The 16,765-nt window shown below is 39.8% G+C and overlaps 1 protein-coding gene across 7 annotated transcripts in view; it reads left to right on the top strand.

Annotated features, from left to right (window-relative positions):
• The window catches only part of CFLAR (CASP8 and FADD like apoptosis regulator), a 224,037-nt gene that overhangs the window by 188,023 nt on the left and 19,249 nt on the right, over window positions 1–16,765 (top strand). For 4 of the 7 annotated variants that reach the window (XR_007454444.1, XR_007454445.1, XR_007454443.1 and 1 more), the window contains exons 5-6: window positions 1–4,381; window positions 7,595–7,640. The exon at window positions 1–4,381 is cut by the window's left edge and continues 265 nt beyond it. Coding sequence is in view for 2 of the 7 variants with exons in the window: in XM_049615899.1 (XP_049471856.1) it covers window positions 4,324–4,381; window positions 7,595–7,644; window positions 8,380–8,458 (187 nt within the window). In the remaining 5 variants the exon portion in view is untranslated. The other 3 variants (XM_049615898.1, XM_049615899.1, XR_007454442.1) reach the window with 3 other exon arrangements.

The raw sequence follows: 16,765 nt of genomic DNA, 5'->3' as shown, positions 1-16,765 counted from the left end.
AATATAGAGAAATATAAAAGAAGAGCAATAAATCACTTCTATCCTACCATCTAAAGGTATGTTGGCAAATTTCCTTCTAGTCTTTTTTCTATGCATGTTTGTGTATCTACATATCCAATTGAACATTTTTTTTCATAGTTCATTTGTTCTTTAGAAAATTTAGGTGTTTTTGTTTTTGTTTTTGTTTTTGTTTTGAGAGAAAGAGTGCACATACATGGGGTAGGGGCAGAGAGAGAGGGAGACAGAAAATCCCAAGCAGGCTCCTTGCTGTCACTGCAGAGCTGGATGCAGGACTTGATCTCACAAACTGTGAGATCATGACCTGAGCCGAAATCAAGAATTGGACACTTCGCTGACTGAGCCACCCAGGCGTCCCTAGAAGATTTAGCTTTTTAAATATAAATAGATAGTGCATCCTCATGGACAAAAATTTCAAAATATACTAAAAGAATTTTTTAAAGTATGTTTTCTCTTACTCCACTTCCTTTCCCCAGAGGCAGCTGTTGTTAACCATTTTCTTCTATACACATTCAGAGACAGTCTATATACATACCATATCTCATTTTTGGTTTTTCCTTTCTGTGCAAATGGTAGAACACTATGCCCATTGAGCTGAGAATTCTTGGAAATTGTTCCATATGAATCATATGTGACAACCTCTATTTTGTCATTGCTTTTAATGGGTGCATATGGTTCTACTTTCTGGAACTTTAATATCTGAAAAAATGTGATAGTCATGTGGATTTGTTTTTGAAATATGTGTAACTTCTTATGGTCACAAAATTGGCATGTGTTCATTGAGATAATTTGGAAAATATAGAGAAATATAAAAGAAGAGCAATAAATCACTTCTATCCTACGATTAATCCTGGGTGTATTACAATGTGTATAGCCCTTTCTTGTGTGTATTTAGATTGTTTCCAGTCTTTTTTTTTAATACAGTGATTCAAAATAAATATACTTGTATTTACCTCTCTGTGCATTTGCTTGTTATTGGGCGTATTTAATGATTTCAACAAAAGTGTTTTTGTTATTGAGTGATATTATTGAGTAATTGAGTTGTGACCCTAAATATCACATAGTCACTTCTGGTTGTTGTTTTAGTAAATGGTGCAAGGTATTATCAGAATTCTTCTTGGCTAATTTTTTATCTTGAAGAGTTAATCCTAGTATATGTGGAATTTGTAGTCAGGCCTCAGGCCACAGTGCAATTTCATGATTAAATTATAAACACTTTAAAAGCATCTGAAGAAAACATTAACTACCCTGTAATATAGTTTCATGAAAAATGTGAGATGTGAGGATATCTCTGAGCAATAGAATTTCAGAGCTAAAATGGGTATTAAGGATTATACTGTTCACCCCCCTCATTGAACAAATAAGGAAATTTAGGCCTAAAGTGCATTAAGTGATTGCCCACCTCTACCTATCACCAGAACTGGGCCCAGTCCATGTTCCTTCCTCTCTGACATGACATATTTAATAAACTATATACCAGTCATGACATAGCTTAAATATATCTGTCACTTTTTTTCAAGAATAAAATATACTTTCTTTTGTCCTTCTGAATCTCTATGATACCAAATTATGAAACCAAATTGATTTAGGATTCACATCCAGGTTTTCTGAGTATTCTCTGCTATTGTATATCTAATATAAATTATACTGTCACTCTTAGTTAAAACCTTGCCATATTTTTACTATTGTCTTTCTATTTTGTTGATGAGAATAACTGTATTTACTGTATATGTAAATAGACATTTGATTTTCTGTCATTTAATTTTCTGTATATCTGTGACCCTGATCATTCGTTTAGTAAACAGACCCTGTGGCATATGGATTCAGCATATTTCTCATAAAATTAGGAGGTGAATACCTGGATGTTAACTCATACAAGAGTGCAAAGTGCTTTAAAAATCATAGTGACACTAAATGACACATGATACCAACATTTTATAGAATAAAAAAGTTGTGTCACTCTGCAATATGATGCTTTTTAAATCCAGCTTTGTTTTGATGTTGTATCTCCTTAATAGCTATGTAAATGTGAATGCACATCCATGTGGGGTTCCAAATTCTATGTAGTATTGTAGTATTATCAGCTTCTGGCTAAGTCTCTTATTATTAGTGATAAAAGCAACTTACATGTTTTTCTTTAATTTAGACACACAGACTTAGCTACAGACACAGCTTAATGAATAGTATACTTCTCTCTTTTGGCTAGGATAGCTTCAGAGGAGAACTGTCATTTGAAAGCTGAACCTATCAGATGGTTGGGAGTATGTGGTATATGTACCTTACAAAGGACCTGTCATCTGAGAAGAGAAAGGGTCGGTTCAATCTTTCATTCTCTGATTAATTTCATTCTAGCCCTCAGAATTGGTAGTTGATTTTTTTTTTTTTTTTGGTAGCTGACTTTTAAGAACCAAGCCCATATGTGACTTCTGTGTAGCTAAGCATTATAGAAACACAGTAACTAGACATTTATTAAGCTCTTCCATAAGCTAGCACTGTGCTAAATGCTTGTGTACATTTAGTCTTCACAAAAATGTATAAGGTGGCTATTGCTATTATCCTCATTTGAAGATAAAGAAACAGACATAGAGGTAAAATAACTTGCTCAAGCTTACATAGCTAGTAAGTGACAGAATCAGGATTCATAGCCAGGTTTGTCTGGGCTAGAACTCCCACTATTTTTTTTTTTTCTTTTTTTTTGAGTATCGTTGCCACAAAATGTTACATTAGTTTCAGGTATACAGCATAGTGATTTGACAAGTTTATACATTATGTTATGTTGTTATGTTTACCACAAGTGTAGCTATCTTCTGTCACCATACAAGCTAATATCATTGATTATATTTCTTAGGCTGTGACTTATTCACTCCATAACTGGAAGCCGTCACCCATTTGGCCCATCCTCCCACCCCTCTCTCCTCTGGCAACCATCAGTTTGTCCTATTTATAGGTCTGATTCTGCTTTTTGTTTGTTTATTCATATTTTTAAAAATTTTTAATTTATTTTTATTTTAGAGAGAGAGTGTGAGCGGGGGAGAGGAGCAGAGGGAGAGAGAGAAAGAGACTCTTAAGCAGGCTCCACACTGAGTGCAGAGCCCGATGTGGGGCTTGATTCCATGATTCTGGGATCATGACCTGAGCTGAAATCAAGAGTCGGATGCTCAATTGACTGAGCCACCCAGGTGTCCCCATATATATATTTTTTAAGATTCCACATATGAGTGGTATTTGTCTTTCTCAGTCTGACTTACTCCACTTAGCATGATACCTTCTACGTCAATCCATGTTGTTACAAATGGCACAATCTCATCCTTTTTTGTGCCTGTGTAATATTCCATTTTATACATATACCATATCTTTTTTATCCATATCTGTTCTTTATCAATACATACTTAGGTTGCTTCTATATCTTGGCTTTTTAAAATAATGCTGTAGTAAACATAGGGGTACATATATCTTTTTGAATTAATATTTTCGTATTCTTTGGGTAAATACCCAGTAGTGGAACTATCAGAATATGTAGTATTTCTATTTTTCATTTTTTGAGGAACCTCCTCCATACTGTTTTCCACAGTGGCTGAACAAATATACATTCCCACCAACAGTGTATGAGGGTTCCTTTTTCTCCACATCCTCACCAGTACTTTAGAACTCTCATTCTTTCTTTCTTTCTTTTTTTTTTTTTTAAGTTTTTAAAACTTATTTTTGACAGAGAGAGTGAGTGTGAGCTGGGGAGGGGCAGAGAGAGAGGGAGATACAGAATCTGAAGCAGGCTCCAGGCTCTGAGCTGTCAGCACAGAGCCCGACGCGGGGCTCGAGCTCACAAACTGTGAGATTCATGACCTGGGCTGAAGTTGGATGCTTAACCGACTGAGCCCCCCAGGCACCCCTAGAACTCTCATCCTTAACCATAACGTACATTGCCTCTGTGTTAAAGGATCAGGTAGAATGTCAATCTGATGTTCCAACAGCTTGTTCTAACTTGCAGCTATTATAGCAACTCTACAATACCGTAACATCTGACTTCATTGAGCTGTTTTGGAATATTCTAATAAGCTAATTTAGCATATTTACATGTTCATTGTATTTTTACTTTTTAAAAAGAAGAGTTGCCTTGTTCTTTGGCTATAGAAATGGGACTTACGGAGTTAACCGCTCTTGCTATTCTCCTTTAGATAATTTAACTGTGAATGTGATACTTTAATTTTTTTCCTGGGTAAGAATTCTCTGAGATATTTAAAGAGGTGTGATATAAAGTGCCTCTGAAAAAACTAACAGGGGGTATGACCTTATTCTTTATATTTGAAGCTCCAGAATGGGAGAAGTAATGAACAAAGACTCAATGTGGGACAACCTGATACTCAGAGTAAGGCCAATTTTTCTTTCTTTCTTTTTTTGTAATGTTTATTCACTTTTGAGAGCGAGGGAGAGCGGGTATGTGAGCAGGGGAGGGTGAGAGAGAGACACACACAGAATCCGAAGCAGGCTCCAGGCTCTGAGCTGTCAGCACAGAGCCTGATGCTGGGCTGAAACCCCCAAGCCGTGAGATCATGACCTGAGCTGAAGTCGGATGCTTAACTGACTGAGCCACCCAGGTGCCCCTACATTCATTCTTTATAAATGCTTGATAATTCAAGTACAAATCATTGCATTTTTGGAGTTTCCCATTTCCTTTATCTACCTATTCTGATTAAGTTCTCAAAATAAATAGCAGTTAAGTTCTTAAAATGTAGTCATTGGCATTTCTAATTATGTAATGAATTAGCTTATTTGAACTTAAATACCTCTTACTCAGTTTCATCATCTTGGCGATGTTTTTAAGAAGTTTCAGGTTTTATACCTGAAATGGAACTATGATCAGGCTATGTGAAACATTAATCTAGCCATGATAATAAATTGAGTTAAATTGAATATCTAGCAGCTGGAAGAAGAAAGGTTACTAGGATCTTGTTTTATAGCTTATTTAATACATCTAGATACTCTACAGATGACATCTCTGTACTCCTAAAAAGAAGGAAAAAATACAATTAAAAACTAGGCATTTCAACCCATACGATTTCTCTCTTCTCTCTTAAAACATCAGCACTTGATCCTATAACATCATTTAAAAAATGAATTTCTTTTGCTTGTCTTGAGTCCTCCTTCAAGTGAAGGCTGAGACTTGGTCTCACACTGCATTGTAGATGATTGTGTTTCAGAACTCAAGGAGGCAGGGGATTGATAGGCAGGTAAGGAGGGCTCAGTCTTCCCTGAGGGGCTTGGAGTTTGTCCTGGGTGCAGTGCTGAGAGCCGATGGAAGCCTTCTTTATGTGGCAGGCCCCTTGCCAAAATCTTAGACTCAGCCTACATGCTGTCTGCCTGCACCTAGAAACTGAGAAGGATTTCTCCCAGATTAGCCAGATGGCATAGCTCATGCCTGTCATTCCTCACCTAGTATTCTGCTCTCCAGCAAAAGCTATTGAGAAGTGAATTTATTCCTGAAGTGACAGCATGTTTCTCAAAACATTGACGAGGTGGTGAGAATTTGCATTTTGAAAGCTGTTTAAAAGGAAAATAGGAGAGCTGGCAGATTTGGATAGGAATGAAGAACAATCAGTCTTCTTTCCACAGCACACCCTGACGGCAGGTTTATCCTTCACTGTAGTTATACAGGAGAGATAAGTGAGGCACCTAACACCTCTGGTGATTCTTAGGAGAGCTAGGTACCTGCTTTCACCTGGATGCTTTATTTGCTAATAAAAGGAAAAGTCTTCATATTAATTTTGACTTCCAAATAGATTTCAATTGGATGATGATGATGATCACTGTAATTTATTAAGCTCTTACTAAATGCCTTAATCTGAGATAAGCATATTAAAATAAGTTATTTTGTGTTTTTTATTCTGTTAATCCATGATTGCTTAAATGCAAAATGATAAAGAGAAATTTCCTTTTAATCCCAAGTATCAGATAACCACTGTTAATATTTGATTTATATACCGCTGGACTGTTATTTTTAAGCATATCTATGTGTAAGCATATGCACACAAATACATATATTTAAGTATGTTGGATTAATAATATTCATGTTGTAAAATAATCCATTTCACTTACTATGTCTTATGTATCTTTTCATGTCAAATACAAAAATATCTTTCTTATCCTTTTTAACATGTATAGTATCCATTATATGTATCATGATTAATTTAGCCAGTTTCATTTTTAAGTATTTTTCTAGTTTGAGGCCATTATAAAATTTTTTTTTTACTGTTTATTTATTTTTGGAAGGAAGAGAGAGAGACAGAGTGTGAGTAGGAGAGGGGCAGAGAGAGAGGGAGACACAGAATCTGAAGCAGGCTCCAGGCTCTGAGCTGTCAGCACAAAGCCCAACACAGGGCTCGAACTCATGAACTGCAAGATCATGACCTGAGCTGAAGTCAGATGCTTAACCAACTAAGCCACCCAGGTGCCCCAGTTTGAGGCCATTATAAACAGTTATGCAGTACATATTTTTGCATACTTGCTCTATTATTTCCTTAGGATAAACTTCTAGAAGCAAAATGTTGTTTTAAAGGATATCACCAGTTGTTCTTTAAAAAGATTGTTTTCTTTTTAAGATTTTATTTTGTTTTAAGTATTCTCCACACCTGATGTGGGGCTTGAACTTACAACCCTGAGATCAAGAGTCACACACTCCACTGACTGAGCCAACCAGATGCCCCTTAAAACACTGTTTCAACTTACACACTTGAAAGGCCTCATTTCCCTCAAACCTTAAAAATACTGGCATTTTCTTTGCTTGTCTTTGACATTCTCATTTTTGCAACAATCTTCTAAGGTAGATGTTGGTATGTTCACCTTAGGGATTTAAAACCAAAACAAAAGAGCCTGAGACTTCAGCAGTAAACTTGCCTAAGATCACAGAACTCATCAGTGATGGTGCTAGGGTTTGAGCTAGCCCTTTACGGCTTCAAAACTGGTGGTTTCTCCACCTCTCTGGGCTAATAAAGTCATTTTTACCTAATGATATTGACTTTAGGCTCATCTACATTTGCTAGCCTCACTGTCCTTATCTTGCAACTGCCATTTTATTTTATGATCTCTCAATATCACTGGACTAAGAAAACATGGCCATCTGTTGTACAAGTGGCTAATACAAGTACATTTTCCCTTCTCTGCAGTCTCTAAGGCTCTCCCCCTCTAGGCCTTATCCACCTTGTCCACATGGAAAAAAGCTATTGATATTGCTAGGTGGTGAGGTTATTGGATTCTCTCTATCAGTTTAAAAATTCATCAGTCACCTGGTCCTCACCTGGAGAAAGGCAAGGGAGAGCCTTTTTTCCCCCTTTGCTATTTAAGCAGTTTTTCTATATAACCCCTGCCTGGCATGCAGACTTGTGTTTTCTTAACAGTTAGGTTCTTCAGTGTGAGGCTGAAACCTTGGGGCCAAGTAGAGCTGAGGAAAGAGGACACAGTAAGGGGAAGAAAATAGGGGAAGAGGACAGCTGAGATATAAAGAAACCCAGTCAGCATGGGAGTGTGCTTAGTTCTCCTTCAGCTTTGTAAATGGTTTCTCTCTCTCACCCCCCCACCCCCCCAGGAGAATCAGTGAAGACATCCATTCAGGAATCAGGAACATCTCTACCTCAGGTATGGAATAAATGATCTAATTTGGTATTGTATTGTTTGCACAGTATCTGTGGGGAACACTGGCTTCTTTAAAATATCTATTAAGAATTCTCTGTGACAAGAATAGGATGCTGACAGTGTGAGAGTGCCTTTTTCTCGAGAGATCTCCTAAGGGGGAACCTTGGATAGAGCAAAGAAGTTGTTGTGGAAGTGGATTGCATTAGTGAACTTTGGAATGCAGGAAAATTCCAAAGTAGCACTTCTCTTCCCAGCTGAGTGATTGGTGAATATATAAGTAAGCAATGACACTGAACCTTGACTTGCTCTGGCTTTTTTTTTTTTTTTTTTAAAGGCTGAAACCTTTTCACCATAAGGAGGCAATAGAAAGCTTCCTTTTTTACTGGTTTGGAAAGATATCACTTGTGTAACCTTAGGTTACTGTGGAAACAGATCCATCCTTTCAGCTTTAAATTGTCTTTATCCTGTGGCTCTAAGACGTGTGTAAAGGGACTGTGATTTTCATTAAAATTAAATAAAAACTGAAACAGCTCGTCTTAAACATATTACCCAAATAGAGGAAAAATATGAAATTAATGGGAAATGTCAGCTGTGGTAACTTCAGGCTGTATCTATTGAATGGCTCACCTGGCAACAGGAAGTTTGAGGAAATCCAAAAGAAAATATGGTTTATGGGTGGGACCTATAGGAAGCAGAGCAATGTCTAGCGTTTTCAACAATTGCTGTTTTCCTTTCCAGCACATACAAGAGAGATATAGGATGCAGAGCAAGCCCCTGGGAATCTGCCTGATAATTGACTGCATTGGCAATGATACAGGTAGGTATGCATGCTGCAGATTAACTGATACCCCACAGTGAGGTCATGGCCCGGAAAAGCTGTATTCATCAGTGATCATCACAAGCTGTTATAACAAACCACTGCCAAAATCTGTGGTTTCACATAGCAAGGGAAACTTTCTCACTCATGGCACAGCCTAGTATGAATTGGGCTGGAGCCAGCTTTGTTCCATGTGTCATTCAGTGGCTTCATCATCTGAAGCCTTGGGGTTTTCCACAGGATCCTCTGTATCTGGCTGGTGGATTGTGGGAAATCAAATAGCTATGTTCTGGTTAAGGAGATTATAGGGAATGCATTATACTACTTTCTGGCCCTGCTGAAAACAGCTGACCAGTATCTAATTAATGCATGTTTAGGGATTGGGTCCTGCCTGTGCTCGTGAATTCCTTAGACCATGTTATCTATGGAATATCTTATCTTGTTCTCCACCCTGCTTTCAGCATCTGCTCTTTTGTAGTCTTAGGAGCACCTTGTTTTTTTGCATGCTTTCTATATGTTCTCACTGGCAGTAGCCGCTGACATATTGCACAATGTTTTCCCTATAGTGTAGGCCCAATAAATACAGGAACTTGAGAGCAGCTCAGGGAAACTTCTCTTAGCCTCCCTTTCACCTGTCTTGACTTGTGGCGTCTTGAGTAATCCTTTCTGCCGTCCTTGGCTTTGCTGGACAAAACTGAAAGCTGAACCCACAATTGGTGACCCCGATGTGATGAGCTGAACACACAACTGGGGACCCTGACATGATCCCACAGTGGATGAATGAAATTCATGGACGATCTCACAAGAGATTTTAGGGGCCAGTCCTGAGAAAGTGAAATGCATCATTTCCATCCACATTCCATTGGTCAAATGCACTCATGTGGCCCCGCTTAACTGCAGTGGATAAGGAACTCAGTCTGGCTGCATGCCAGGAGGAAACTGGAAGGAGATCTGGGGAGCACATAGCATTGTCTCTGGCACAAAGGTGTAATTGGTGAAAGTTGGTGAGCTTCAGTCTGGCTTTTTCATGCTGGGTGCTGTGGCAGAGAGGAGGCTGGGGATCCAGAGTGGGGTTTAAAATGGAAGGCTTGCTGGCTTCAGTGTTAGCAGATACCCCATCATTTCATATAGATAGACTATGAAAGCTCTTCTGGGGGACACTAAAAATGTCATAATGTGTGTTCACTTAGAGGCAGTGTGTCACTTGATTCTGGCACCCGGTACTTTGGTTGTTGGCCTGAGTCTGTACTACTTGTGTGTTCCTTGTTGTTCAATCTGAATTGATTCTCTTGCTCAATTGTTGCTGGATGTCTTACTCAAACTGAATCAATCACTGGTGATGCATCAAAGAATGTAAGAAGAATCTCATTGCGAAACAATGTGCTTAATTATTTACCTCTTCCTTAGTTGATCATTACATTCCCACAGTTTTCCTGCTTTTCAAAATTCTTACAATGAGTCAGATCTGTCTTTCAGGCTCACTTAAATGTTACCAGGGTGAGTTTTACAGAAAGAGACTCTAAGAGAAGGTCAAATAATCAAATATTAGGTTGAATTTCCCAGAATTTTAAGATACGATCTCATTTTCTCATGTTCTATTTTTGGTTTAATGTGAGAAATACCATTTCCTCAGCTATAGATGCATGTCCTTTCCTTTTTAGCCATTAGTATCCATATAAGAATGAGAAAATATTTTCTCAATGAGTAACTTCCTGCTTTAAAAGAGTAATCATCTTCTACTTTCTATTATAGTCAGTTCTGTTTCATTCATTGGCAGAACGTGCCCAGCTGCACGATGTATGTTTGTTGTATGAAGATAATCATAAAGCTATCACCTGCTATGAATTTGTGGCTAAAACCCAGTGTCTATTTGCTTCCCTTGCTGAGTTATGGGCCTCTTGTGGGCAGGGACTGAATGTATATTTATGTTTTCCTGCGTTATAGGAGCATGGTCAGAGTTGGGCCCTGGAATATGACTGCATGGGTTTGAATCATGGCTCTGCCATGTCCTAAATTATAACCTTGGGCAATTTTCCTAGACTCTCCATGCCTCAGTTTCCCTTCTATAAAATGGATTAATAACAGGACCTCTCTCTTGGGGAAGTTGGGAGAAGTGAGTGAGTTCATACTTGTCAAGAGCTTAGAGCAGTGCCTGGCACCCTGTGAGCATATACAAAATGCTAGCTAACCTTACTTTTTCATTTTGTTTGTTTCATTTTTGTTGCAAACCACTAAGCTAGAACTTTCTGTGGCTTTGTACATGGAGTCTAAGCCCAGACAAATGAGGAAACAGAGGACTGGGGGTCTGACACCTGCACTGGGGCTCAGGGACGAGTGGGGCAGGTTCCCATAGGCTGGGGCTAACTGGAATGGAGGGGAAATACCCAGGTGGGCAGTCCACTCCCACTAGTTATCAGTATGAATGGGCTTGACAGAGACAGAGAGTCTGAGTACAAAGGTTGGGGCCAGGGAGGGTAGGGGGTGGCAAGACTATAGGAGAGAAAGATGGGAGTGAGGATAGCATTGGAGGTGGCTCCTGGGACAGTATCTCTGGCCTGAGGCATGTGCAGGTATTGACATAGGTGTGTTTGAACATTTGCTCCCTTGACTCAAGCTCTCCCTGCTTCTGGGGACAAAGCAAATAACTGATCTTGAGGCTACTAATACAAGCCCCTGGTGGCCGGGTGGCCAGTTGATAGTTAAGAAACAGGACACTTTTACTCCCATTGTGTGGTGGCTTTTATCATCCGAAGGGTCCTGAATCCATTTATATGCCAGCACCAGCAGAGACTCAGAATAGCAGGAGAGTATCAATTGACTTGAAGTGGAAGGCAGTCTCCTCTCTCACACCCTCTCTCTAGGGCTCCAGCTCCTCATTTTCCAATTCTCTCCTGGCACTTGTTCACTGAGGCCTGTAGGCCTGAAATCCTGCTTCAGTTGACAGTAATCCTAAATCCACGCAGCACACTTCATTTCTTTACCTCCATCTTGACAGCATGGGAGGGGGGTGCTTCATCTGGAGAGATTAGGTGGGGTTTCCTTTGTCTCTTGCCTAGTTAACTTAATCATTTGGTTAATGTTGATTATTTGGGAAGAGTGCAGGAGTCTGGGAATAGACATTATTGCCAATTGAAACAAGGGCTCTGAGAGAAACTAACAGTGATACTGTGAGACTAACAGGGGTGGTGATGATGAGAGTGTAAAGTTTATTAAAAATCTGCTCTGTGCCAGGTATTTTGCTAATTCTCACTCAATCTTCATAAATAATACTGTAAGATGAGTACTATTATCCCCATTTTCAAGGTGAGCAAACAGAACACAGTGAACTGCCTTCCTTAACTCCCTAGTGAATGATAGAGCTGACATTTGAAAGCTTTACTCCAAAGCCTCTGATTTTAGCTACTTTGTTATAATGTAAGTTTCGTGAGGGTGGGGAGCTTGTCCATCTCTTTTGCTATGTGTCTGATATCTGGAACAGTGCCTGGCACATAGGAGCTCAATAAATATTTGTTGGCTAGATGAATGGAGGAATAAGGTCTGTTAGCTTCTGTGTTTCTAAAACCATTCCTTTGTATCTGTAGAATTTAGTAGACTCTGCCCCGTCTTCCGAAAAAAAAAAAAAAAATCAGACTTTTATCCAAAGAGTATGCATGTCTTCTAAACATCTATAGGTTTATTTTTCCTTTATCCCATAAATGTTTATTGAGCACTTTGTGCAAAACACCATGCTTGGCCCTGCGTGAGACAAAGATGGAGTCCGGTGTTAGATCGGTCAGTCCAGTGTCAACATTGTTTAACAAGGATACAGTTATTTTTTGGTGGCTTGTCCTTGAGAAGAAACCTGATAGAGGTCAATTATCTCTTCTTGAAGAGAAAGCTAGGCCTCTGCTAGGTCCTGATTCTCAGTGCCCTGATGTAGCACCAGAATTCTGATCTTGTTGGGAATGGAGAGTTGAATGTCTCAAAACGCAGACAGATGGATCTGAGCTTTGACTTAAAGCTCTGGCTGGCTTTTAGGCTCCTGAATGGAAGGTGGTGTTTGCAGATTTTAAGAGGAAGGGTTTATTCCTCTGTCTTCTCCTTTGCTCTCTCTGAAAATCTTTATAAATCTTGTGTAAGTAAACTTCCTCTTCAAACAGAGCAACAGGAGTCATGAAAGCCAGACGTTAATAGTGGAAACGCTTTGTAGGTGGTGTTGATTTGAGCTTTGCTGTCCTTGGGGTTGCCCAGTCCCCTTACCCCCTTTGCCCTCAATGGAATGAGTAACAACTCAGATCAGTAGCATTTTCCTGTACTAACAAATGTAGGAACATCTCAGCAAGGGGAAGTGGAGCAGTCACTGTGACCTCTGCTTCTGAGCTATGAAGGCAAGTGGTAAATGGCAGTGGAGACGGCTCAGAGGGAGCAGCCACCACATGCTGCCTGCCAGCTTGAGTGCCAAGGAAGTGGGGCTTCCCCTCCTTGCTATCATGGGATTAATATATTATTAAAGATAGCCTCCTCCTAGAGGCAAGAGACCAGGAAGTCTGTGGTGGCGTCCTTTTTCTTCTGGACATTCTTACCTCTGAGAGCAGAGGTAAGCAGACCTTCATTTGGAAACCTAGTATCACAAATAAAATTCCCCTTTAAACCTAGGATATAAATAAGAATTATAGGTCCACAATCCCTTATTGGAGACCTTTGTATTTCAGGATTTGGAAGATCCAAGAGTTTAGAAAGATGACAAAGTATAGATGCTGTAATTCATAGAACACTCCAGGGGGGTCCAGGGAAGTACCCCATAATTGTATACGTTAGTATTTCTACAGCAAAATGAATGGATATTCACACTAAGGGGAATAAAGACTCTCAATAGCCTCTCATCAGTTCAGGAAAGGTTTTGCCACAAAATGAATCAGGGAAAAGAACTGAAGGTTTTCAGAGCTTTTGGGGCTTTGGCATTGTGGATAAGGAGTTGCAAATACGTGGAAGAGTAGAGTACTTTGAGGCTGCCTGAGGTACCACAGAAGCTTCTTTGACATGCAATACACAGGCTTATTATTGATATTGTTTTCTGCTATGAAAAGCTAGTCCAGAAGGAATTACTAGTAATCATTTGTACTTAAAAAGAAGACATTTAACAAGTAGTTTATAATTTTGAGTGAATATAGATTGTCCAGCGAAACCCCTTGATTGGTCTATGGAAACAAATGGAAAGTCAGATTTATCCAAGGCTGCCTCTGCCACTCACTTCCTCACTCACTCACTCATTCTGTCTTTGTTCGTCATCATCCCCTATCTGGGGGACCTCCTATTTCACTTGTTCTTCCAGCTTAAATTGTACTTTTACCACAATCTCATCTCCAGGTGTCTCAGACTGCACCGACAGTCCCTTCTCTGACCGTGTGTTTTACCTAAAATCCCACTGTACATGTGACATGTCAACCATTGTTTTGTGCATATTTATAAGCTTTGCTTCCCCAACTAGATTATAGGCTTCTTGAAGGACAGGTGCTTCATCTGTATTTCACAATGTATTTCTGCCACATAGGGAAGAGGAACTGTGTAAAACATGACTTTTGGGGTCAAAAGAATTTGAGAAATGGTGAATAATTTGTTCCTCCTTTGGGGATTTGCATATTGGCCTTAAAGTCTCTGAGCAGTCCTCCTGTAAAGAAACTTATTTAAGTCTTAACCAATGTTGCATCTCACATTTGTAGTTGATCTCAGAACTCCCCTTCTCACTAAGAATAGCCTGCCCAACTTGTATTCCATTTGTGAGTAATTAGAACTGGGCTGGGATGCCTGGGTGGCTCAGTCGGTTAAGAGTCCGACTTCGGCTCAGGTCATGAACTCGTGGTTTGTGAGTTCAAGCCCCACATCAGGCTCTGTGCTGACAGCTCGGAGCCTGGAGCCTGCTTCGGATTCTGTGTCTCCCTCTCTCTCTGCCCCTCCCCTGCTCATGCTCTGTCTCTCTCTGTCTCTCAAAAATAAATAAATGTTAAAAAGAAATTAAGAAAAGAAAGAACTGGGCTTATTCAAGGTGCTCACTATTTACCTAATGGTAAATAGACTGATGAAGGAAGTGCTCCCTCTTTCTTAGTTATTCCATACGTTTATTTAATGGACTTCTTTTCATAGGTTGTGTCAATATTAATGTGAACTCATTTTGTTTTATATATTTTTAATATTTTGTCTTATAGTGTATATTTTTAAGATTTTATTTTTAAGTAATCTCTACACCCCAGATGGGGCTTAAATTCATGGCCCTAGATTAAGAGTTGCATGTGCTACCAACTGAACCAGCCAGGTGCCCAATGTGAACTCGTTTTTGATGAAAACAAATTATAAATGAATGGGGTCATGACTTTCGACTGTATTTCATTTTTTGAATTTTATCTCAATAGCCCCCAAACATGTGAGTGGTGCTGACCCCTACCCTTGTCTGCTCACCATTTGGGGCAGTTGATTTCTCAAGAACAGTGGAAGTGTTACAGATACAGGGTTGGGTCAGTACTGGGGTTTCCAGGGTGGGTAGAAGGAGAAGTGGGACTTCTGCCGTCACTAAGGTTGTATTTCCCAAACTCAGCACCCAAGTTTTTCTTCCCCTATTTGAGGGACATGACAAGGCAGCTACTGTGAAAAATGGGACTAACCCAGTAGGTGGAGGAGCCAGAACTTAAACTCACATCTTGTGATTCCAAGACTGCTTCCTCTTTCCCTGTTCCCATGCAGCTGCCTGCTCACTGCTATGTGACAGCCACTGCTCTAGCCAGAGCCTACAGGGAGCTCAGAAAAAGGAAAGAGATCTAAGGCACGGGACAGCCCTTGCTCTGTCCCTGACCCCTGCACACCAGCATGGAAAAAGAGACTATGGCTTTCTTTCTTTCTTTTTTTTTTTTATTATGACATTTATTGTCAAATTGGTTTCCTTATAACACCCAGTGCTCATCCCAACAGGTGCCCTCCTCAGTACCCATCACCCACTTTCCCCTCCCTCCCACCCCCCATCAACCCTCAGTTTATTCTCAGTTTTTAAGAGTCTCTTATGGTTTGGCTCTCTCCGTCTCTAACTTTTTTTTTTTTCCTTCCCCTCCCCCATGGTCTTCTGTTAAGTCTCTCAGGATCCATCTATATAAGAGTGAAAACATATGGTATCTGTCTTTCTCTGTATGGCTTATTTCACTTAGCATCACACTCTCCAGTTCCATCCATGTCGCTACAAAAGGCCATATTTCATTCTTTCTCATTGCCACGTAGTACTCCATTGTGTATATAAACCACAATTTCTTTATCCATTCATCAGTTGATGAACATTTAGGCTCTTTCCATCATTTGGCTATTGTTGAAAGTGCTGCTATAAACATTGGAGTACAAGTGCCCCTATGCATCAGGACTCCTGTATCCCTTGGGTAAATTCCTAGCAGTGTTATTGGTGGGTCATAGGGTAGATCTATTTTAAATTTTTTGAGGAACCTCCACACTGTTTTCCAGAGCAGCTGCACCAGTTTGCATTCCCACCAACAGTGCAAGAGGGTTCCCGTTTCTCCACATCCTCTCCAGCATCTATGAGACTATGGCTTTCTTTCAAGGACTTTGATAAGGGGGAAATCTTTACAGTGAAGATTGGGTTTTGAGGGAAGTGAGTCAGTCTAAGTAAACAAGAGCTTTGAGTCTGGTTTTTCCCTGTTTGCTTCTGCCCCCTGGAGGAAAGAATACTCCATGACCTGTGAGTCCTCAATAGACGACTGGAATAAAACAGTAGTCATGGAACTGGGTTCCTAGTCTGGATTCTCACATTGTTCAGTCCTGTGTTCCAACCTGAGCGCAGTACTGGGTATAGAAAGCTTGCCTACATCTGCTGAGGTGAAGGCCAGGGGGCAGTGCTGGTGGACTTTTTCTACCACAGTGAGATCCTGTGGGGATGAGTGAGCTATTTCATAGGTTATCGGCAACCTGTGTATCATGTTCTTCATTTCCACCACAATATTTATTTATCATAGGGTTTTAAGGAGATTAGCACCTCCCTTATATCTCTCCATTATAGTTTTGTTTTTTTTACCCTTATCTGTGGGCCAGACATACAAGTACATAGCCTAACTACATCTTTAATTAATGGTTATTATGATTTCCTGACTTACCTGGTGAATTATTTATCAAATAATGTATTATTATCAAATAATAATCACTCCAAATTTAGTGGCTTAAAACAACAATATTCATTTATTTATATATCTCTCACAGTTTTTGTGGAGCAGGAGTTTAGGGGTAGCTTAGCTGGGTTGCTCGGGCCCAGAGTCTCTTGGTAGATGGTGGTCAGATTTCAGC

This window comes from Panthera uncia, assembly GCF_023721935.1.
Source record: "Panthera uncia isolate 11264 chromosome C1 unlocalized genomic scaffold, Puncia_PCG_1.0 HiC_scaffold_3, whole genome shotgun sequence".
Lineage (NCBI taxonomy): Eukaryota > Metazoa > Chordata > Mammalia > Carnivora > Felidae > Panthera > Panthera uncia.
The sequence above is the reverse complement of the archived record's forward strand: the minus strand, read 5'-3'. Positions and strand labels throughout refer to the sequence as shown.